This window comes from Apodemus sylvaticus, chromosome 13 (assembly GCF_947179515.1).
Source record: "Apodemus sylvaticus chromosome 13, mApoSyl1.1, whole genome shotgun sequence".
Lineage (NCBI taxonomy): Eukaryota > Metazoa > Chordata > Mammalia > Rodentia > Muridae > Apodemus > Apodemus sylvaticus.
Window position 1 is genome coordinate 39,623,715 of NC_067484.1, and position 25,288 is coordinate 39,649,002.

The 25,288-nt window shown below is 38.7% G+C and overlaps 1 protein-coding gene across 1 annotated transcript in view; it reads left to right on the forward strand.

Moving 5' to 3' along the window:
- Positions 1-25,288, forward strand: part of Fbn2 (fibrillin 2) — a 213,492-nt gene that overhangs the window by 64,199 nt on the left and 124,005 nt on the right. Inside the window, exon 7 of the mRNA XM_052155291.1 lies at positions 3,865-3,990. Coding sequence (XP_052011251.1) covers positions 3,865-3,990 — 126 coding nt within the window. The remainder of the gene's footprint in view (positions 1-3,864; positions 3,991-25,288) is intronic.

The following is a 25,288-nucleotide window of genomic DNA, read 5'->3' on the forward strand; positions in this document are numbered from 1 at the left end:
CTGCATGTAAACCTGCATGCAAGAGCAGCCAATGCTCTTAACTGCTGAGCCATCTCTCCATCTCTGTATATTTTATTCTTCCTGTCTCTTTGTTTTGGAGCGAGCCTGGGCATTAGTAACTTTCAATAGACTTGTATATTTCACGTTAATTGCTGAATTTCTATCATTCACTCTTTACATCTTTTTTCATCTTTGTTGACTATTTGATGATGTGCTTATTGTCAGTACTTACATTACAAAGTTTTCCTTATATCTAAGATTAATATTGACAAGATACATCAATTTCCAGAAGGCCAGATTTCAGAGTAATTACCTTTTTGTGGTTTTTTGTTTATTTGTTTGTTTGTTTTTGGTCTTGTGTTTTGTCATATTCTTTTACTTTTATATTCAGTTCACACTTACGTAGGGCTTTTAAAGTGTGTGATTATGGAAACGAAGATCATTGGGTATGGAATTTACTCTTTGCAGTATAAACAGTTTACTGCTCTGCATTTACTTCTAGTTACCAGGTTAGCTGTAGCCCACAAGCTTTACTGGGTATATTTTCATTATTTAATTAAAAATGTGTTCAAGTTTTGATTTCTGGTTTGATCCATGCATTATTACAGAATATATTATTAAATTCAACTATCCCATGAGCTATGTTCTAGATCTTTTCCATTTCTGCTTTTAGATTAACTTTTATGTTTACCTAGCTTACTTTCTATGGTTTACACACACACACACACACACACATCTGGGGATGGAACTCACAATCTTGCATGAAAAGCATTCTACCAACCAGAGCTGTGAATGCAGTTTCTTCTTCATAGATGTAATTTCATGTAATAAGATCGGTACAGGGGGAAAGTTCCTGAACAGAACACCAATAGCTTATGCTCTAAGATCAAGAATTGACAAATGGGGCCTCATAATATTACAAAGTTTCTGTAAAGCAAAGGACACCATCAAAAGGACAAATCGGCAACCAACAAATTGGGAAAAGATCTTCACCAATCCTATATCAGATAGAGGGCTAATATCCAATATATACAAAGAACTCAAGAAGTTAGACCCCAGAAAACCAAATAACCCTATTAAAAAATGGGGTACAGAGTTAAACAAAGAATTCTCACCTGAAGAACTTCAGATGACGGAGAAACATCTTTAAAAATGCTCAACTTCACTAGTCATCAGGGAAATGCAAATCAAAACAACCCTGAGATTTCACCTTACACCAGTCAGAATGGCTAAGATTAAAAACTCAGGAGACAGCAGGTGTTGGCGAGGATGTGGAGAAAGAGGAACACTCCTCCACTGCTGGTGGGGTTGCAAATTGGTACAACCACTCTGGAAATCAGTCTGGTGGTTCCTCAGAAAACTGGGCATGTCACTTCCTAAAGATCCTGCTATACTACTCCTGGGCATATACCCAGAGGATTCCCCAGCATGTAATAAGGATACATGTTCCACTATGTTCATAGCAGCCCTATTTATAATAGCCAGAAGCTGGAAAGAACCCAGGTTCTCAACAGAAGAATGGATGCAAAAAATGTGGTATATATACACAATGGAGTACTATTCAGCCATTAGAAACAATGAATTCATGAAATTCTTAGGCAAATGGATGGAGAACATCATACTAAGTGAGGTAACCCAGTCTCAAAAGATCAGTCATGGTATGCACTCACTAATAAGTGGATATTAGCCTGGAAAACTGGAATACCCAAAACATAATCCACACATCAAATGAGGTACAAGAAGAACGGAGGAGTAGCCCCTGGTTCTGTAGCAGTATAAGACAAAACCAGAACAGGGAAGTGGGAAGGGATGGATGGGAGAACAGAGGGAGGGAAGGGGGCTTATGTGACTTTTGGGGAGTGGGGGACCAGAAAAGGGGAAATCATTTGAAATGTAAATAAAAATATATTGAATAAAATTTTAAAAAATTAAAAAAAAAAGAAACAAAAGTCTCTTCAGCTGAAATATGTGATAGGTGCAGATAGATGAGATGATTGCTTGAAAGAAAACACCAAGTCCTGTGCATCCTGTGGAGCTTTCAGTCTATTAGTTTTATTAATGACAAAGAGATACATGTGGAAGTTTCCATTTGAATTGTGGGTTTGTCGCCTTCATTTCTATTAATGTATGCTGAAGTTCCGTTCGAAGAGTGCTTACCGTCTCGTAGGACACATACGCAATTAGAATTTTTTTTCTTCTAAGTGAACTGAATCCTTGGTTATTAGAAAATGTCAATTTTTAATCCTCGGTATTTTTCTCATGGCAAGCATTCACATTTGCCATGGCAGACTTCCTGGGACCAAAAACTGTTTAAATTACCTTTGGCTTCTTCATTGTTAAGTTGTCAAAGTGGCTTTCTTGTGAATAGCATGACATTGGGACTTGGTGTTTCAAAATAAAATATTACAATCTCAGCCTCTTAAATTTGGCTGTTGCCCCCTTATTTCATGTAAATGTGAGCGTTATGCTGAAATCTGCATTTCACTCTGTCCTGTTTGCCTTCTCATACCTCCCTCTTCCTCCTCCTGCTGGGCTGGCTGTGCTTGTATCTCATTTAACTATCCACAGTGTGTTTTCAAATCAGAGCAACCCATTTTTATAATGTGGTAACTCTATATCCTTATTCCTTTATTCTCCTATTCTTCTTTATATTGTTTACTTTTTATTTATTTTACCTTTTGTTTCTTTATGTATTACAACTTACAAAATACATTTGCCTTACTATTTTTGTTTGCAGCCAATAATTATCTTTTTTTTAGGATACATATTGGCATATTTTTAATTATAGGCTTTTAATTTTTCTTCCACTCTATATGGATCCACAGAAACGTCTTTCCAAGTGTACAAAAATAAGAGAAAGATATTTTATATTCCTTAACACACTATTTCCATTCCTTAACACACTTGCTATTACCAGTGCCTTTTATTTTGAGTTAAGGTCTTAAGCTCCATCTCACTTTTACCTGAAGAAATTCACTTGACATTGCTTAGAAACTCTCACATTTTATCTGTTCGAAAGCTTCATTAATGTCACTATGACAACATTAAAGATTCAACATTTGTTCCTAAACGGGTGAAATTAATACACAGTATAAGGATGGAGAAGACCATGGCCCTCTTAAGCTGAGGTTTTAAGTGAGAGATCAGTAGCCCCAGTATAATACTGTCTAAGGGATATAAATCCATAACTTTCAAACAAGAAAAGAAAAACTCTAATAAATAAGTAAAGGAGGTAGTGAAAGCTAAAGTACTATATTTTTGCAACTGTTAGATCAAGGAAAGTTAGAGATTAGATAGTAGTAAGTAGCAAAAAGTGGGAAAATTGTAGCCAGAAAGAGGGAAGATAGAGTGTCCGTGAGTTACCGAGGTAGGTGGGCACTGCTGAAGGCATTCTGAAGAACATGGAGTGCTCTTTATTATTATTAACAGTCATATTATTATTAGTGGGTGAATGTATGCCCTGTCCAAGACTTCTGCCCTAGGTCAGTGGTAGGGAGATAGAGTGGCTTTGAGTCCTCAAGGTCCAGAGTCACTGAGCTCCTTAAGGAAGCACACTGGGGACATTCACTTTATGCTGACAAGATAGGGATGAACTCAGTGCTAGAACCAGGAGAGCACACAGTAGGAGCAGGCAGTAGGAAGCATCCTGTAGCTAAGCAAAGCAGCAGATTATCCACAGCACAACATAGGTGGGTCTCTAGCAGGCATCTTTCTCCAGAGGAAAGCATCAAGGTTAAGCTGATAACAGGCCTGCAGGGAGGGTCTGCATCTTGAGAACAACATTTCCCCTTGGACATAGAAGAAACCAAATGATGTAGTCTGGAAATCAATTTTGATTGTGTTTAAAATGTCTTCTCCTTGCAGATGTTGATGAATGCCAGGCGATTCCAGGATTGTGCCAGGGGGGAAACTGTATCAACACAGTGGGCTCTTTTGAATGCAGATGTCCTGCTGGGCACAAGCAGAGTGAAACCACTCAGAAATGTGAAGGTGAGAGTGTGTGGGGTGCTGGGGGGCATAAGCCTGGCTCAGGGGTGTAAGCCTGGCCCAGAGGTGGAAGCCTGGTGCAGGGATAGAAGCCTGGTGTGGGGGTGCAAGCCTGGTGTGGGGGTGGAATCCTGGTGTGGGGGTATAAGCCTAGTGTGGGGGTGTAAACCTGGCATGGGGGTGCAAGGCTGGTGCTGACTTGGAATTTAAAAAAAAAGATGCATCCAGTATGGTTAAAACTAATGACCATAATCACGATTCTTTATCTTAATATGAAAATGAAGGTGTAGCCCATAGCATTTGGTGTTAGGACTATATGTTGTAGCCTTAAAGGATTTGACCTGCACAAAGATGGGCTACGTCTGATTGGTCTCAATAGCTACAAGGCAGGGAGAGTCATTTTACCTCTGATAATTTCTTTCATAAAGTAGGTTTGCATTTCATCTCTGAACTTGTCTGAGGAAGAATAAATTTACTGTTCTAACTTATGCATGAACAAAGTCTGTGCCATTGTTATTAAACTTAAAGAAATTTCTAAATGAATGTAGCTGCAATAATTGTGTAGATTTAGAATTATATATATATATATATATATATATATATATATATATATATATATATATATTCTTATTATATATCTTGGAACCTTCTATCTTGCCTTCTATGTGCAGGGGGGTTACAGAAATGCTACCACAACAGGCTTTAGACAGATTCTGAGGATCTGAACTTGGGCCCTCATGCTTATACAACAGTCCTTTTATCCACTGAGCCACCATCTAGCCCAAAGGTAGTTTCTAAAGACATTACCATATAAATTATTCTAGTTGGTTATGGAAGAGCATCCTTATTTACCCTAGTTAAGGTTTTTCCTGTTCTTTTATAAAATGCAGTATTTTGTTAATGTATGATGATCAGTTATAAAGCAGCATGCCCATCTATGTAGAGAAGAAAATGGGAAAGTGAGAAATCTACCATTTAACTGTACAAGATCACTGGGAGTCTAAGCTCTGTTAGGAAGTAGGAGATCCTGTATGGGCATCGTGGCACACACTAGCAAGGTTTCACCACAAGCAACCACAATCCCATGAGTTGTTGGGTAGCACCAGCCTCTATTTTCCATGTTTCTCTACTTATGTACAGTCAGTCGGAACTTATCTTTACAGTCTGATGCATTTAATACCATTCCCAGATAATTTCATGTTCCTCACAACAGGAAGGTAAGAAAGACGTATTCGTTCTTAAGGAACAAATAAGTTTTCTCTAACACTGTTGTTAATAATATCCAAGTGGTTTGTGCTACTTCAATACAATATTAATCATCAGCCTACTTGCAATGAAAAGGTTGAGAAAAAATACTTGCACAGTGAAGGCAACTGAAGTTTGAATTAGCACAGAAAGTGAATCAAACATTTAATGGTCTGCAGAAAGGGTGCTAATTCCAAAATCCTCCTAGGTTTTGGGAGAGTTTATACTATTGATTTTTTTTTACTCCCCTCTACTTTTAACTTCTGGAATAAAGTCCAAGCTCTATCCAAACAAGAGGGAGGAACAGCCAGCCTTTGACTGTAGGTGAGAAGGAACAGCCACTGACTGATTCTAGTGGTTGTGACATTTCCGTTACACATCAGACAATGAGTTTCTTCTTAGTCGAAAATGGAAGAAGTCTTTTCTCCATCACATTTCATCAAAAGAACATGCAGAGCCAAGGCAGAGCTCGGGGGAAGACAGGGCCAGTCTTTATTCTTGCTTTCCTCGTTCTTTGGGAATGGGAGTTATTGATATAACATAGGCACCACCCGGAGCCCTGAATCCAGTCATGTCTTGGCTTACTTCCTGCTCGGGCAGCCAACTCCATTTAAACATTGCCCAGAGAGAATTATATGATTTAGTATTTGTGATTTGTGGGAATGGAGGAATTGGAACAAGGGCTGATTAAGGCTAGAAATCTAAAGGCTCTGTGAAAGCTTTACTTGTTTATAAAGCATATTTACTTAGATGTCTGAAAAGTAGCTATTATCAATTTTCTTTGGGTAATACTGTTCCTGTATACAAAAGAGCAAGCAGTACTTACATAAAATTATTTAATTCACTCGGTATCAAAGTGTACCTTGAAATACCAGAGCTGTGGCTATACCCAATGTCAGGGTTTGAGGCATACTCATATATAGTTTAATAATTTGATGGATGTTCTAAATAAGAGTGGAACCACAGCAGCTACTCTTGTCTGTCAAAATGTAGGTATTTAAATTCCAGTGTTAAAAAGTATAAAGTGGAGTGTTAGCTGATTTATTTTTAAATCATGCCCTTCCTGTTTGTATTGTATGAAGTTCCAGGGTTTTGTTCATGTAAAAGAAAGCTTTTACTTTTAAATTTGCTCTGTCTGCTCAAAACTGAGAGGACACAGCATTCTTGGGACTGAGCCACTAGGGACATGATATTCTTACTAAGAAACTGCAACTCGAGGCTGGTGATCTTTGCTAACTGTGATGTGACTATTGCTTTCAAATGCTTGAATAAGACTCCTAAGGGCAGAAATTCTTCCTTCTCCACTATGTGTTCCAGATCTGAGACTTATTTTTAATATACATAGCAGATTCCTTACCAATCAATGTTGATGAGCTGGGTCCAAAGTTTATAAAATGGTGGTCAGTTTGACCTGAGTTCATGTCCAAAAACCAGGTGAACTGTGAAAGCAGGAAAGGCTGTCTTTGGAAAGAGGAAATTCATCCAAGCTGATTATTTTCTTTATTGGACCAGTTTTCATTTCCCTTTCAAAGTGCATAATTATTTATTTGCTTGTTTGTTTATTTGGTCAGAGACTAGATTTCACCATATAGCCCTGGCTACCTGCAACTCATTATATAGCCCAGGCTAGCTTTAAACTTATAGCAATCTTCCTGCCTCCTCTTTCAGGGTCTAGATTTATTGGATTGCTCCACCATGGTCACCTCCATTAATTTTTTAAGACTTTCATTTTTTTTGTTCTATGTGCTACTGAGTGCCCAAGAAGGGCATTAAATGTGGTATGTTACTTTTCTCTCCTGTGTCATTGTTCCTTTATGTTGACCTCTTGTTCTGAGGTTAGGGAACTTTTGCTTTGTTTGAAGTAGAAAGATGTCTGTTCACTTACCAGAACATCATCCTTCACCATTGTAAAAGGCGTGATCTGCCAAGTTATATGAGTTTACGCATGAATAGCTTATGTTGTAACTCATGACAACAGAGCCCATCTCTTTAATGTTTGAAACCTGTGCCTTGGTGCCTTCATGGAGGCTATTGTGTGTTATATAGCTGGTCTGGTACGTTCTGCTAAAGGATGTGCTTCCCCTCTCACGCTCAATATAAATCTCATGCTTGAGTCCTAAATCTCAGCCCAAATCTGGAAGTAGTAAACATCTATATTTGTTCACGTGGGTGTAAAGATCATTTCTCCCTTCTCTTTCATTAGGGGCCCAGATCCATAAAATTCCTCATGATGGCAACTGCAACCATGCCTTATTTCTCCTGAGTCAGCTTATTTCTAAAATCCAATGTCCTAGTTCCATTGGACAGCAGGCAAATGGCTCTTCAGTGGGGGAAATGATCCCTTCACATTCAAAGATGAGGTTGGTTCAGTCACTTATCCCATTCACATAGTCATTAATATAAAGATCTGGTGTGGCTTAAATGAAGATAAGGCACTGAGGACTAAGAATCTCTGTGCAACACGATGCTGCACCATTGGGCCGCCCAGCTTTCTTCTTTCTGCAAACGCATTATGCCGGTTTGCCTTGCTCTGCCTGTGAACAGAGATAAGTGGGTGCCAGATGTCCTTGCCAGCTCCTCTTCCCCTCTGTGCCTTCTCTAACATTCCTGAGCCATTTATTCTGTCTTGGTCGTTGTGCAGGCAGGAAAGCTGCATCAAAGATTTTCCTTCTAGTGGCTTTACATGTCAGATGCTTGTTTTAAACTATTTTGAAGAAGTCTTTGGCCCCGGTCTATTTATACAGCATTTTGTCATTTAGGGTCTGAAGAAAACAAATGTATTTCGTTATGCTTGTGAAACCCCCAATATATGTTGGCATAGTGCCTTTGCTGTTATTACAACTCTCGGCTTTAATAAACCCGGGGAGATAAATTCTTCATAATAGGATGAAAGTTATTTGCTTTTACTCAGATTTCCAAAAGTAAATTAATTTTAAAAGAAATGATAAATGGCCCTGCTGTTTCTCAGAGAGAAACCCATATATGATGTGGCTAGTGAAGGAAGACAATTGTCAGTAGGGTGGACAGTGAAAACTTAGAGGTCAGCAATGCAAAAAATAATGAAAACCAACATCTTTTAAATCCTTCAGAAAGCTTAGAACTTTAAAATTGAAATGGATATATTCCTCCCTCTGTTGAAGAAGGAAGTTGGCACCACCATATCCAAACCTATTTCTCGATCCCATAATAAATAATCCTTGATTCCTCTGTCATCTATTTCATTGCATTTTAAGTGCCTTTGTTATTTTTTTCATGCCTGAGTCTGCCAGTAGACTGTATGTAACAATAATGTTGTCTAATGTTCACCATGAACTTACTATGACCTTTGGAGATACTGAGAAAATAAGATAACCCAAGTTACAGAGACTGGTGTATTGAATTATCACAACAGAGCCAGAAAGTGACTGACTAACTAATCTACTTCTCAGCTGAAAAGACTTCTGTAGGAGGGGCTAGGGACTCTCTCCAGCTAGCATGAGTAAAAAGGGACATTACTGAGATACAGTTGTTTCTTGGTCAGGGCTGTCAATCAGATAGCTGGTTGCCAGGGAGGCACAGCCCAGCAGAGGACTCTACTGAGCCAAGCAGTTCAGTCCTTTCTCGGTCTGTGTATTGTGACAGGACTCCAGAATATCTAACGGGGTCAAAATTAGATGCAGTTTTGTGGTCCAGTCACTGGATGTGGAACTTCATGAATGGCAAAGGTGCCATTCCCCTGCCCTGATGTGACAAGAACAGAAAACATGGAACTCGATCCTTCATCCTTCACTCGGCATTCATGTTCACAAGAAGCTTTCCCATGCCATCAGTGATGGTAGATGTTTGCAACCTGGAGTTCTCTGCCTCCAGATGAGTCACTCTTTATTCATACCTGGCATCTGAAGCATTTCCACACAGCCGGTGTCCATGCACTTTTCAGGAAAGTGGCTCACAAGACCTACTTCTTTAGGACGTTTACTTCCCTCTGAAATGTGTTCTGCCTCCTCTCTGAATGCTGCAGTTGTACACTCGGCTAGTGGGTTTTCTGTCACATTCTAGATTCATTATAATATGATTTTTTTTTCTGTGTCACTGCCCCAAACTAATCTGGTCACCGGGACTGTAGACTTTAGTAGATCCAGAAAAGCAAGTCCAGAGTAAGGGGGTAGAACTGAAATAATTCCCTTGATCATGGAAGGATTCAATAACAGTACTCTAGAGAAGTAGGTCTAAAGTAGGTATGTGCTCAACAGATAGTTCTAAAGTAAGTTTGTGCTCAACTGTTCCTATGGAAGAATAATAAGCTGACAACTTAAAAGTAGAGAATTAATAGATGTGGTGACAATGGTTTTCATCCCTACACTAGGAAGACAGAGAGAAGCTTGCCTTTCTGGACACAAAAGCATGACAAAAATCTAAAATATTTACAACAGCATTTGTGTTATCTGCTCTCTGGTCTGAGAAACAGATCCCAAGGATTTTTTTTTGTAAAATCAGGAAGTGTCTCTGAAAGATTCTTCCCAAAGGCAGAGAACCCTCAATCCCTCAAAGAAAGTTGTTTATGTTTGGTAGTTTTTATACATCTTTGGCTTCTTTATTACCCTATAAGGTGGCATATGTTCCGAAGATATGTAAGGAGTGAGTAGGAGAGGGAGGAAGGAATGGGGTACAGGAGAAATCTGGTGGAGTCACACATCACTCAAGCACACTAAATAACCAGTGACTGCTTCCCGATTTTTTAATTCTTGATTGTCAGGAATCAAGTATGCAAATAGCCTGGCCCAAAGATATTCAACAGAAAGTCCAGTAAAACAAAGCATATGTAGTAAGGAACATGATTGAATACACAATGAATGGTGTTGAGAAAACTGCATATCAAATTTGAAAAAAATTGGATTGGACCACCACACCTATACCTATAGGAAGGTTCTCAGCCTTCCTAATGCTGTGATCCTTTAATACAGATCCTCATGTTGTTGTTGTCACCCCAGACCATAAAATTATTTTCACTGCTACTTCAGAACTGTAATTATGCTATTATGAATTATAACGTTAATATCTGTGTTTACTCATGATCTTAGACAACCTCTGTAAAAGGGTATTTGAACCCCCCAAGAGGTCACACCTCATAGGTTGAGAACCACTGCCTTATACCAAGATAGACCTTTGATATTAGTATCAATGAAAACACAAGATATCCAAAGTCATCATAAATTTTTTTTGTATAGTTCTCAGCTAAAGAAGACATACTCTAATGTTTTGTCAACCCTGAATCTATAAAGGAATACATTGGCAAATTCAACTCTGTAAAAAAAAAAAAAAAAAATCCATGCTAACAAAAGAGGAAAAAACATAATATGAAAGAAAATATACACAGATGAAGACAAATTTTTCAAATTATGTAAAGAAATTCTATGAATCAATAAGAACATTTTGAATAAAAAATCAAAATATATAAAGAAATTCTATGAATCAATAAGAACATATCTAATAAAAAAGATCTTCTGGAAGTGAGGTGCCCAGTTTTCGGAGGAACCGCCAGACTGATTTCCAGAGTGGTTGTACCAATTTGCAACCCCACCAGCAGTGGAGGAGTGTTCCTCTTTCTCCACACCCTCTCCAACACCTGCTGTCTCCTGAATTTTTAATCTTAGCCATTCTGACTGGTGTAAGATGAAATCTTAGGGTTGTTTTGATTTGCATTTCCCTAATGATTAATGAAGTTGAGCATTTTTTAAGATGCTTCTCCGCCATCCGAATTTCTTCAGGTGAGAATTCCTTGTTTAACTCTGTACCCCATTTTTTAATAGGGTTGTTCAGTTTTCTGGAGTCTAACTTTTTGAGTTCTTCATATATATTGGATATTAGCCCTCTATCTGATGTAGGATTTGTGAAGATCTTTTCCCAATTTGTTGGTTGCCGATTTGTCCTCTTGATGGTGTCCTTTGCCTTACAGAAACTTTGTAATTTTATGAGGTCCCATTTGTCAATTCTTGCTCTTAGAGCATACGCTATTGGTGTTCTGTTCTGAAACTTTCTCCCTGCACCGATGTCCTCAAGGGTCTTCCCCAGTTTCTTTTCTATTAGCTTCAGAGTGTCTGGCTTTATGTGGAGGTCCTTGATCCATTTGGATTTGAGCTTAGTACAAGGAGACAAGGATGGATCAATTCGCATTCTTCTGCATGCTGACCTCCAGTGGAACCAGCACCATTTGTTGAAAAGGCTATCTTTTTTCCATTGAATGTTTTCAGCCTCTTTGTCGAGGATCAAGTGGCCATAGGTGTGTGGGTTCATTTCTGGATCTTCAATCCTGTTCCACTGATCCTCCTGCCTGTCACTGTACCAATACCATGCAGTTTTTAACACTATTGCTCTGTAGTATTGCTTGAGGTCAGGGATACTGATTCCCCCAGATTTTCTTTTGTTGCTGAGAATAGTTTTAGCTATCCTGGGTTTTTTGTTGTTCCAGATGAATTTGATAATTGCTCTTTCTAACTCTGTGAAGAATTGAGTTGGGATTTTGATGGGTATTGCATTGAATCTGTATATTGCTTTTGGCAAAATGGCCATTTGAACTATATTGATTCTACCGAAGATCCTGCTATACCACTCCTGGGCATATACCCAGAGGATTCCCCACCATGTAATAAGGATACATGCTCTCCTATGTTCATAGCAGCCCTATTTATAATTGCCAGATGCTGGAAAGAACCCAGGTATCCCTAAACAGAAGAGTGGATGCAAAAAATGTGGTATATCTACACAATGGAGTACTATTCAGCCATTAGAAACAATGAATTCATGAAATTCTTAGGCAAATGGATGGAGCTAGAGAACATCATACTAAGTGAGGTAACCCAGACTCAAAAGGTGAATCATGGTATGCACTCATTAATAAGTGGTTATTAACCTAGAAAACTGGAATACCCAAAACATAATCCACACATCAAATGAGGTACAAGAAGAAAGGAGGAGTGGCCCCTGGTTCTGGAAAGACTCAGTGAAGCAGTATTCGGCAAAACCAGAACAGGGAAGTGGGAAGGGGTGGGTGGGAGGACAGGGGAAGAGAAGGGGACTTACGGGACTTTCGGGGAGTCGGGGGCTAGAAAAGGGGAAATCATTTGAAATGTAAATAAATTATATCGAATTAAAAAAAAGCCAAAAAAAAAAGATCAAATATTTGACTGTTAACAAAGGCATTGTTATTTGACTACTATATTTAAACATACTTTTTCTTACATAGAGTAAAATGTGTAAACCAATATTAAGCTAATTTTTATCTATAATCTATGATAAAATAAAATTTTAATAAAAACTATATCACTAAAGTAATTAACCATGGATGGATGGACAGGATCACAAATTCCTTACAAACATATCAGGAATGATTTTGACTAACAAAATACAAACATTCATGCCATGTTATCTATTGATTTTAATCCTAAGATGTTATCCTATCTACACTCATTACTGAGATTAATAGACATAAGATCTGTTATTATCTTCTGTAAGGTTAAAATACAGTAAATGCAGAGAGAGGTGGACTGATTGGCATAAAGCACAGAGTAGAAAATGATGACCTAAAACTGTGGATGCCTTAGGTTTATGTAAATGTATTAGAAATATTATTCCCCAAGACAAAAACAAGTTGTAAAACATATAAAAGATAAAATGTTTTATTTTATGTTGAGGGTGAGACCAAACCAGGCTTCCCCTGAGACCCTGATGTACAGAGAGGGAACATAATTCCTTGTGTAAAACCAGAAATGTGTTTGGCAAAGCCAGTAATGGCCTGAGGCCAGGGCCTTGGGGAAGCTAAGATCCTGAGAAGCCAACACTTCTGGGCGTGGTGGTTCTCAATCTCAAGGTCACTGTTTGCTTGGTCTGTGATGTCCCTTAATTGTCCTGGGTCTCCATGTGCAAAATTGCTTGATTAACCTCCCATTGATCTGATTTCATCCCACTCTACGATGGCTTTTTACTGACTCTGTCCAATTTCTCTTCCACAAAATAGCATATAAAATGTTTTTCATAATAAACTGGCTTGGCATAAGACATAGGTTGTACAAAACTTCCCTACCCATTTTTGGCTTCTCATCTTCTAGCCATCCCCCTGAAGAAATAACTGCTGGCTCAAGTCAGTTTCGTACATATATTCTCTTGGTTTTACATACAATATCAGAGTAAAGATGGAGGGAAATCTCATTCAGTGTCCTAAAACAAGAACATTGGATGGCTTGATAAAGGAATGGGGAGGTGTCTTCTCATTATGTGCCCCAGCCTAAGTTTTGTTTTCCTACTTTGAGCATATAAGTATATTAATAATCTATTTAAAAGTAGGAGTAATTATTTGTAATAGATAAATTGATAGTAAAACTTCTGTGGCCAAAAAACTCTGCTTTTTATGATGCATTTATATTGGGCTGACGTTTAGAGGGAATTCATTTGGAAGATAGTAAATTATATCAAAACTGGAAAATGGGAGCCCTGTACACCCAGAAACCATCTGGAAGTGTAAACCCAGCAGTTGGGTTATTGTGCTGTCTTTTAGATGCCCCTTATCTCATGAACAGAAATACTGCATCCAAGAGAGACCAGTGGGCTTGGGGAGTGATAGGGACTCCAGAGGGAGGGCAGAGCAGCTGCCCTGAACTCACCAGGCTCAGCAGGAGACAAGGCCACTGCTCAGCATGTGGACCTGAAGTCAAAGTTAAAGGCAAAGCTGTCACATCCAGCCACCTTTTAGTGAGCCAACATCATGACCAAGGGGCTCTGCTAGAGCACATTTCTTTTTAAATTTCAAACTAGGTAAGATGGTTCATGGAAAGAAACCACATAGATCATCTTCATAGATAATGTTGAAGAGGGGTTCTTACTATCTTACTATGTCTGTATATTTACTTTATTTATGTATGTGTATGCCATGGCGCACACAGAGGAGAAGGACAGCAGATATTTGTTCTCTCCTTTCACAGTGTGGCACTTGGAGTTCAAACTCAGATTGTCAGGCTGGGCAGCAAGTCTTTGCCCACTGAGTCATTTCCCAGGCCCCAGTGAGTTCTTTATTTGTGACTCAATGGGCAACATCATTGTCATGAATATAAGTTGACTGAAGTGAATATACATCTAAAAAGAAAACTGTTCAACAGAAAAAGGTTAGCCTGTAGGAAATAAGAACTGACTTTGCTATGGGCTGTAAATCAAAAGTTGAAATATCTAGATCTGGGCTGGTGGGAAAACTCAGTGGGTTTGAATTTGAATTCAGATTCCTAGCACCCAAATTAGACACTTCAGGGTGGCAAGCTAACACTGAGGGGTAGAAACAGGAGGATCACTGGAGCATTTAGCCAATTATTCCAGTCAATTCAGTAAAAGCCCCTGTGTCAGAAGCAGGAGAGGAGCCAGAGGAGGAGGAGGGTAATGATGGCGATGACAGTGACTAGGATGGAGAACAGAGGAAAGTATTTGACATTGACCTCTGACCTCCACATGCATACACACCTGTACACATGCTTCTGACCTGCATACCATGCATACATGCACACACCATGCATAAATGCACACACCATGCATATAGGCACACACCATGAATACAGGCACACACACAGGCAGGTCACATTTTTAACTTCTGACATATTTTGTCTTAATATGACATATTTTGTTTTGACAGATGTATAGCCAAGTTAGAGGAAACATAGAGATGGAAATGATATGTTAGGTAGAAAGTATTAATTCAGAATGTCTGGGTGAAAGGAAAGAGAGCAGAGTACCTGTAGCACATAGTCAGTGCCCACACATCAGGACAGTAGGAGGTGTGTCAGCACTAGCACATAAATGTCTCAGCCTTGGTGTAGTTGTCCTGCTTGACTTTTTGGCTGTGATTTTCTTGTGCATCCTAAAATACAGTATTTTTGTTGTTGTTGTTGTTGTTGTTATTTCATGGGGTTTTTTCTTTTTTTTTTATTCGATATATTTTTTATTTACATTTCAAATGATTTCCCCTTTTCTTGACCCCCACTCCCTGAAAGTCCCATCAGTCCCCGTCCCTCCCCCTGTTTTCACACCCAACCCTTCCCACTTCCCTGTTCTGGTTTTGCCCTATACTGCTTCACTGAGTCTTTCCAGAACAAGGGGCCACTCCTCCGTTCTTCTTGTACCTCGTTTGATGTGTGGATTATGTTTTGGGTATTCCAGTTTTCTAGGTTAATATCCATTTATTAGTGAGTGCATACCATGAGTCATCTTTTGAGTCTTTTCGTAGCAGCCCTATTTATAATTGCCAGATGCTGGAAAGAACCCAGGTATCCCTCAACAGAAGAGTGGATGCAAAAAATGTGGTATATATACACAATGGAGTACTATTCAGCCATTAGAAACAATGAATTCAGGAAATTCTTAGGCAAATGGATGGAGCTGGAGAGCATCATACTAAGTGAGGTAACCCAGACTCAAAAAATACAGTATTTTTATGGTACAATTTATTGAGATTTTTGCTGTATCATTTTAGTGGGAATGGACATTTAGTATAGCATCCAATAAGTAAGCTTTTTCCAAGCTAGCAAAAGTTTTCAAAAATATAATTGGCATACTGGGGCATGCATTTGCATAGTCTGATAAAGCTGATGATGGCAGTGATGTGGTGGTGGGAGAAATTAGAAGCAGATGGTCAGTACTTCCGGCTTGGTCTTAGCTTGGTTGTACTCCCCATGCTCTGGTTAGTTTCATACAAATCATAGCCATGAACATTTGAGACTCCGATAACTAAGCTTATTTAGCATAAGACAGTGATTAGGAAACTATTCTTTGTTCAATCCAGGGCTGTTTTCTCAAACGTTAGAAACCAGTGCTGTTCACCAAGGCTAGTGTGTCTCCAGATCCTTTTACACAGTATTGAAAACTGGTAAAGAAAGCACATGGTTCGTGTAGCTGAACATCTGTTGAAGATCACTGGAAAAAATCAAGAGCCTCCAAGCACTTTTTTCATAGATGTCAGAAGATTGAGTCCTCCATGGAGTGAAAGGACCAGAGGGATGCTTTGAACCTGAGCTTTGATGCTTGAAATTCTAAAGTAAATTCTAACCGATATCTCTATTCTGTTTACTGAACTAGCGAGGTGGCAGACATCATGGACGAGTTACCCTCACTTTCCCCTTAAATAATTACAATGGACAGTTAGGAAAGGCGCTCCTGTCATGGCTGGTAAGAATGTAGAGATCTCAATTTTGGGTTTCCTCAAAATAGAAGGTGCCGTGAGCTTTATGCCCTCCACAAAAAGAGCCACTTTTGCCAGAATCATTAATTCAGAAGTCCAGTTTTTGAGTTGGTGTTTTTCTAGCATGAACAAAGACATGAAAACCAAAGATACCCAAATCCTTGCTCACATGAAGACCATGTTAGAGACAAAGAAGAGATGAGAAGCTTGTAAACTTATGTAGCTAAACACAATCAAATCAACAGGAAAAAAAGCAGAGTTTATAAAATGATGTCATAAAATTTTATTAGGAATTAGAAAGTCACTAAGGTGCTGCTATTTGAGTAAAGATGTAAAGGAATCAAACATGGGTGATTGGAAAGGAAAATTCTTGTTATGTGTCATCGTTGGTAGTGGCCATTGTCAAACAGAGGCCATGGCACACCAAAAGCTTGGAGGAGACATTAGGAGATCTGTGTTCCGGGGAAAGTGAGCAAGAGAAGGAAGATGAAGGCTTCATCATAAAGGTAATTCAGTCTCTCTGGAGCCTGTGAAGTGTTTAAGTTTCTATGAAAACTGTCCAGACACATTCCTCATGGGTTAGCAGCAGTGAATTGCTACCTACAGCATAAGGTGGGCAGTGGTGCTGAATGACTGTGTCTACATCAGCCTATTACAGGGATCATCTGATGAGGTTCATCTGTAAAATTAGTAGGCTAGAGTCGGTCATCTTGATTTCTGTCATTTTCCACAGAAAATACTAGAAAATAACTATTATTTTCCTTGTGAAAATCAGGTACGCACTTTATAGGCTGAGCCTGAAGAGCAGCCCTTTCATATTAATATATCCAGCTATGCAATCCAAATTTAGATGTACACAAATAGTGTTTATATCATACAGCATACATACAGCTGCTTTTTGAAGTGCTAGAGATTGAAAACATGGCCTTGCTCATTCTGAGCATGTGTTCTGATCACATGTGGAGCCCCCCAGCTGTGTACCCTACTTCAAAAATTAAAGAACGTGACCTGTTATGAGAATTCTTAAAATAAAACACAACTAAGAAAATACAACTAAGAAATGTTCTTTGTAGGAATTGTACATAGTATGTATATTGGTGAATGAGTGTAGAGACTCCATTAAGTCCCTTTTCTTTCTAGAAAGTAAGACAAGCACAGAGGTAGATTACCACTCCTGACATCATACTGCTGCAGAGGAATGTAGAACTAAGTTCATTTTTCACTTGAGACCCCTTATATAGAAGATAAAAATAAATTACTCTTAGAAGTGTCATTAGAGCACTGTGGACAGCCCCACTTCTTTAGGTTTCTCACAGTGTTTTGCCAAAATTCTCTTTGAAATATCAAAGTTTTACATCCCACATACTAATGAGACCAGGAGTGCACCGTGCTGAATTCCTGAAACATCGCCAAGTCCAAATGTCTATAGAACATTGAACTTTGGAATTTCCTGACTTTCATGCTGGTGAAATTTAAGTCTTTATCCAATCTTAAAGGGAGACTTTCCATTCATCTTCTCTGCATTGGGATTTTCAGGAACTTGTGAAAAATGGGAGAATTAGAACAAAAAAGACCAAGATACTGCTGGAATATGGTTCTGGGGCTGAGTGCTTGCTAAGCGTGAGTTTGATCCCCAGAGCTGGGAGTAGGGATAAAAACCAAGGAAGATGCCAGAAGACAGTTTAATAAGGCTCCCTGCTGTTAGAGGCACTGTCTTACACATGAGTAGCTTTCATCCTGCTGAATCTTCAGCATTTTAAAGTAATAAATAATAATTGGTTCAATTTATCTTAAGTCCTTGTTCTAAATATAATATGGTTTCCCATGTGTCTTAAGTTTGTATTAACAAAGGGAAACAAAATATTTTCACCCCAAATAAAATGGTTGGGGTGTGCAGTTGACCACCAATGGTAAATGGCGGTGTTCTCAAAGAAAACCATTTTGAAATGTAGATCGAAAACTAAAGCTCATGTTGTTTGACTATGTTATCAATAGCCTTTATGCAATTTGAAGTGGAAATAGTTTCCAAAATGTTATCACAATGCTACAAAACATCATGGTGGCATTGTCTCTTGCTGCCAATACTTTATGCCTGAGTTACTTCAAACTAGTGTCTAGGAAGAAACATCAATGACTTCAGGCCAATGGGGAACCATTTATGGTATTATTCAATAGAAGCCTTAAAAAAAAAAACTGTTGTGAACACAAAACTAAAAAATTCTTCTAGCATCCATTTAAGCTACTTTACAAAGAGCATTTCAAATGCAATTTCCTAGACTGACAGCAATAGAAAAGGGGACCAAGAAATTAGATAGATAGATAGATAGATAGATAGATAGATAGATAGATAGATAGATAGATAGATATTCTTTGCTGATACACAGATACCAATTTATAGAGAATGGTTAATCTATTAATAAAGAGATAGATGATAGAGATACAGATATGTAGATCCATAGATAGTGATAGGTATATGATGATATTATAGTTGACAGATGATAGATACATTGGATAGATAAATAGATGCATAGATGATAGAGTCATCAGATAAGTAGATAGACAGACAGATAGATAGAAAGATAGGATAGGATAGGATATGATAGGATAGGATAGATAGGTAGATAGTAGGTTGATAAATGATAGATTAATAAATGGATGGATTAATGATAGATGGACAGGTAAACAGAATAGATTAGAAAAGTGATAGATAGATAGATAGATAGATAGATAGATAGATAGATAGATAGATAGATAGATAGATAGGATAGATAGAGCAGCATAGCCCTGAAGGTACATAGGATACTGATGTGAAACTATAGACTACAGCCCTTTCCACACAGCCCCTGGTGTTCGCCACCATCCTGGAAGAATGTCCATCTTCCCTTCCATCTTTTCCATAACTGCTATCACTCTCCAGCTTGGAACTGTTGATAGTCATTCTCTAATTTCTCCCTTTTCTGCTTAACTTCCAGGGTCCTTTGTTCTCTCACACACTCATGTCAGATACAGGCACACAGTTCCTTAGATAAATCACTCTTGCCGAGTCTTGTGTGTCCGCTTTCCCTCCACCTCAGTTACTGTCTGCCTGCTTATCTACGCACTCCTCTCTCAGGGTTCAACAGGGATCTCTGTTGGTCCATTCTGAGTTCTCCTTCTGCCAGGCACTATTTAAGTTGTCATACTATCACACCATCTTGGCCTCAGGTCAAGGACTGTTCCTTTGGTCCCCACTGAGAGCTTCCAGAGTCCTTGGTTTGGGCTCAGTTCATCACTTTGATATGCTATTTCTGGTCAAGGGAAATGTTGACCTTGCATTCTGAAACCAGCCAGATCCTTTCTCTTTGGTCATCAGATCTTTTCCTGTCAGTGTTCTGTGCTTAGAGTCAGAGAAAGGAAGCAGAACACTTACTAGACCTCAGTGGTAGTCACGAGCTGCATGTGTAACTAACTATCAGTGCAGGTGACTTCTGAGCACACTGGGTTTTTCTGACATCTCTCCTCTATGTCCTTCAACCAAGAAAATGGGAAGCATCTGGTGTGAACTTCTTAAAGCCTCAAGTTTTCTCCACATCCTCATTTTCTGTCTCCCTATGTTTGGTGAAATGTCTTCCAGTTTTTCCAAAGAAAGCTATTCCTCAATTGTCACTTAACCCCATTTTCTGTCTGTGCAGCTTGAACTTCTGCTTCCACTAGCCATTAATTCAAGCTGCTGATATAATGCAACAAAAGCATCCTAAAGGCCACCAATCATCTCCTGACTGTCAGTCACCTCTCACTATGCTGTTTCCTGTAGACTTCCTTCTAAAGCTACCCCAAGCTGTTCCCTACCTGTGGTTGTCTTTCATTTTGTGACATTGTATTTGTTCTCGCCGCTCCCTGGTAGCATCTTCATTAGTGTGTGTGACTCAAACTCGTAGGAGATGAACATAAAACAGTCATCAGAAGTCAAGCTCAAACTATTGTCTCCTGTCAGTAATGGTTAAAAACACAGACTCCAGAGGAAGCAAAGCAAAAGCTGCAGGTTTTAATTAAGGAAGCTGGAAAGATGAAGGTTACTCCTGTAGCAGCAGGGGTGTGGCTTAGCTGTTGAGCTCTCTTTACAGCCTTTGGTGTAAGGCCTAGGCAGAACCTCATTTTCTTCTTGCTTCTACTGTGATCTCCTCTCTCTACGTTATAACTTCCATCCTGCTGATTTTTTCAATCCTGACAGCCTCATCCTCCTAGATTCTTGACTGACTTTTCCAAAGTTTAACTGTTTCACTGTAAGTCAAGAGTTACTGAAGAGACCGTGGGTTTTCCCTCAAATGGCATTCTGTCTTGCTTTTACTGGTTTGCTAATTCCAGCTCACTAATGAAACTTGTGCTGTCTTCCTCTTACCCTTCTTCTTACGTTCACGGTATTCTCGACATGAACAATTCCTTTTCTCCCTGTGTCCTGATCTCATCAGTGAAGTTTGATGACCTCTATTGCCCTGTCTGCGTTATTAGCTCTGCCCTGCCTTATCTGCTAGCACCTGCAGCTCTCCTTCATCAGCACTGAACCTTTGGCCAGCCTCCACCTCACGTTCCAAGATCCAGTTGCCCCACCATTGCTATGAAACCGGGACAGCAATGTGTTCTAGGTCTTTCTCTTTCCCTTTCCATTTTATCTTCTAAATAAATGACCTCAACTCACAGGAAAACTCATTCCTCACTCAACTGGTTCCCTTCATAGTTTCGCTCTAACTATTTCTTACATGGAAAACACTTCTTGTCCCTCTGGATGTGAAGGTTTTGTCATAACCTTTAAGGTCCTTTAGCAGATATTATGACTTACAAGTTGTTCATTCTGAGTGTCAAAACTGACTTGAATTAGAATTCTCCTATAACAGAGTGTTGTATTTCAGGGCGGTCAGGCATCTTGTGCTTCGTTCTATATTCATCTTCTTAGGTGATTGCAAATTCCTGGAAGTTACAGACCATGCCTGATTAGTTCTTGGTATGTGACAAATCAAAGGCTTTTAATCAGCCGTAACTTCTTGAATTTGTAAATGAACGGCATGCATCTAATCGATACTTCATTGTTTTAAAGCCTTAGAAGGCTTTTTAAAAGTATTATTTTAATTATTATTTTTTTTTATTCCAAACAAATTGTTTGAAATATTTTTCTGTTTAAGGAAAATCAGAGTCAGGAAGCTCAAGAGTCTGTGTTTGTTTAAACACCCGTCTCATTCAACTTTTTCCACAATACATAGATGATGTCTTGATAACTAAAATGAATATCTATGAATTAGATGAAACTTCAACAATAATGCACCTGATTCTCCTGACTTTCTGTATTTTTTCTTTTTACTGTATGGGGAAAACTCACAAGATTCTAGGGATTGTACTTTTTGAATGTCTTATACATGTACTGTGTAAAAGAGAAAATCATTTTATGCTAACCCTGTGGCTGGTCTTGAAAAATTGATGTAACCTTTTATTGTTATGGTAACAATGTAATAAATAACATTTCATCCTAAACAGATCCATTTAGAAAGATGAATTTAGTATAGAATGGCATGAAAAAAAGTCAAAGACTTCATAAAGATCAAGTAAGAATCCTGGTAGAATTTCTCTTAGCAAGACAGGAATGAAATTGGCAAAAATATCAACTTGGAAAAACTTCATTTGTTTAAAATCTGGAAATAAAAAGTGAAGTTCTGTGTAAAAACAGCTGTGCTTCATTGTCAGTAGCAGATCTTCTTCCACAGATGAGCAGTTATATGTCACCGTCAGTTAAACTCTGTCCTAAGAATGTAAAATTGGCTTAGCATCTTTTAGTGAAACCACATAGACTATCAGAGTAGATTAAAGATCACAATTTCCACAAAAAATGCAGGACAAACATGAAAAGCAACAGTAACCATACTTTATAGTGTCACTTCCTGATCAAAACTATTTACACATTAGGAATTTCTTGTAAAGATTTTCGCCCCCCTGATCAAGTGCCTCTGTGTAAAATGACAGTTGACATCTTCCTGAATAATAAAAGAATGTTTCTCCAACAGCAGGAAGAAAACAGTGTGCTCCCACAATGTCTGCTCAGTTGTAGTGGAGGCTGTAGCCAGGGCAATTAGGAAAGAAAGCAAATAAGGGAATGAACTAGAATAGCAGAAGAAAACTGCAACAGTCTCTCCTTGACTTCACGGGATAAATCCCCAACATCCAGTGGATGCCTGAAACTATAGTTAGTATTTGTCTATTTCTGTCTTTCTGACTGTCTAGATAGCTGACTCTTTACATGTGCATATATAGTGCTTTTCATTTATATATGTATAAATGAAAATATGTATATATTTGTATGCATACATATTTGTGGTAAAGTTTAACTTACGCATGAGACATGTTAACTAGGTGCAGTACTCACATCAGCACAATATTAAGAAACTTAAGGGATTCTTGAAAACAGGAAACATCAAGGGGGCAAGAATGTAGGCAGTGTGGGTGTGCTCAGTGAGGGGGTGTTTGAGTCCTAAGACTCAAGATTTATTTTATTTACTCAAAATGGACACAGTGGTTTGCTTCCATTTAATATTTTAGACGGAGGGAGCATGGCTAACTGAAATCACAGAACATTGGTCATGTGTAAGAGGAGTGTTGTGAGCAAGCCATATCGGACACACAGATACATGCACATATGCCCTTCCACAGTGTCAGAATGTATTGAATAGCAGTACATTTACAAAGTGCAGAAGTTTCAAAGCCAACATGCTGGCTAATTATCCTGTTTCCCTCAGTAATCTGGTTGAGAGGAACACATTCCTTTATTAAGTTACATTCAGAACTTAGCCCTCAGCTAAATTCCATACCCAGAATTTGAGTTACATAGTTCATAAGTCTACTTCTGGCACACCAGACTACTCTTCTTCTGTTTGGCTCCCCCTTCCCTGTGTCCTGTTCCCTCTTAATCATTCTGCACCATCTATCTGTCAACCAAGGTTGATATCTAACATCTTCTCAATGACAAAGTTCTGTCATTTTGTCCTGTTTGCTTCTTGACTCGTTTTCTTCTTCCTCAAGCCTAGCTTTGGGCGTCCTACAATATCGTTCCTTCATGTAACACTCTTGTTTTGTCTAAAATCTTTCTTAGAAAGTAGACTGGCAGATCCTTTGGAATAAAAGCTCTACAGCTGATGCTCCAGGGTTTGGCATGTGTCTTCCTAATTATGTAGTATCCCCCAAAGCTTCCCAGCCATCCATGCTTATGCAAGTCCCAGTCCTCAACAGTATAGCATTTCAGACTCACCCACACTCTTCTACTTCCTGTTAGATGTGAGTCCAAACTTAGCTGTGTTGAAGACTCCAGGCTTATGCTGGTGAAGACACTCCTCAGACTAAGGAATTATTTCATGTATTGCCTGTGAGACAATTCGCAATATTAGGACGAAAGAGAAGACTTATGGGGGCTTTTGGGGGGGAGCTTTTCTTCCTCTTAAGAGGACAGAGAACCTGGAGAGACAACTGTGTTTTACTGGATGGCCTAGTCAAATGTCCAGCTATGCTCTCTGTAGCCCTCTTGACCCCAGTAGGGAAAACAGATGGAAGATACTGTCAGAGAACAGAAAGCCTGTCACTGGATATTCCGGTCTGTAACTGTCCCTGAACTTCCCTATTTTCCAAAAACTTTCCAGGAAACAGAATTTGATAAAGGAAAATGGGGTATTACCAGTTTAGCCAAGTCAGGGGAAGAATCTAGTTTTTCTCTGTTCCATGCCCGCATAAATTCTTAGAACCTTAGAATTCATAGCAAATCAACATAAGGAGCAGGCTGTTTAGATAGCTGGGTCTGTAACAGTTTAATCTGCACTTTTGTGGAGCACAGGAGAAAGATCTTCTTGACCCTCATCCATTCTCAAAATGTCATCTTGATTCTCCTATACTTTTACAAGCTTAATACAATGATAGAACATCAGCCCAGTGTCTTGTGACCCCCAGCAGGAGACATTGATCTAACCAATCTTGAGGTACATGTTACCTGGACTTCCAGCACAATGCTGTTAAATCTATGGCTTGTGTTTATATAGGTCTTTCTGAGATTTGAAAAGTAAAGCTCTCCACTCACTGTAAAAGTTCAAAACATTCAACATGTGGGGGAAGCATAATAGACACGCAGAATTATTTTGCCTCTTCCCTTGAATAGACCTGCCACCTTCAACCACACTTGCTTGTGCAAACATCAGTGTGTGATGTTCACTTTGTAGGCCTTCTTCCAAATCTGGCTATAAAATAGAGTCCCAAAGAAATGACATATAAGAGAACTAAGTTCATGTAGCCCACTGATCATAAATGTTAATGCTAAATGCTATTAGATACATACTAGGCATTTTATACTGAAATGTACAATGTCTGGACCATTATCATGTTTCTGTGTTTGGTTGGTTGGTTGCTTGTCTTGTTTTTAACTATCTCTATAATTCTTAAAATTTGGAGAATAATTTTCTTAAAATAAGGGTTTTTTTTTTTAAAAAAAAAATCTTCTTTTCATAGATCCCCCCCCCAGTCTCAAAACAGAAAGTTTGTGGCATGAATCTATTTTGAACCCTATCTTTTAAGGTTTCTGTCTCATTCTAAACACATGGATTTTTTTATAATGAATATTTTAACAGAAAACCTCAAAATTGAATGTCATAGGACACTGGCTAGTTTTTTTTTTTTTAATCAAGTTAATAAAAAATTAGAGCCAGCCGGGAAGACAATAATTTGTTTGAGGAATTGTCACCACCAGATTGGCCTATTGGCAAGTCTGCGAGGCATTTTCTTAATTGACAGATGTGAGAGAGTCCAGCCCACTATGAGTGGAACTATCCTTGGGCAGGTATTTTTGATGGTAGAAAAAGCCACCAC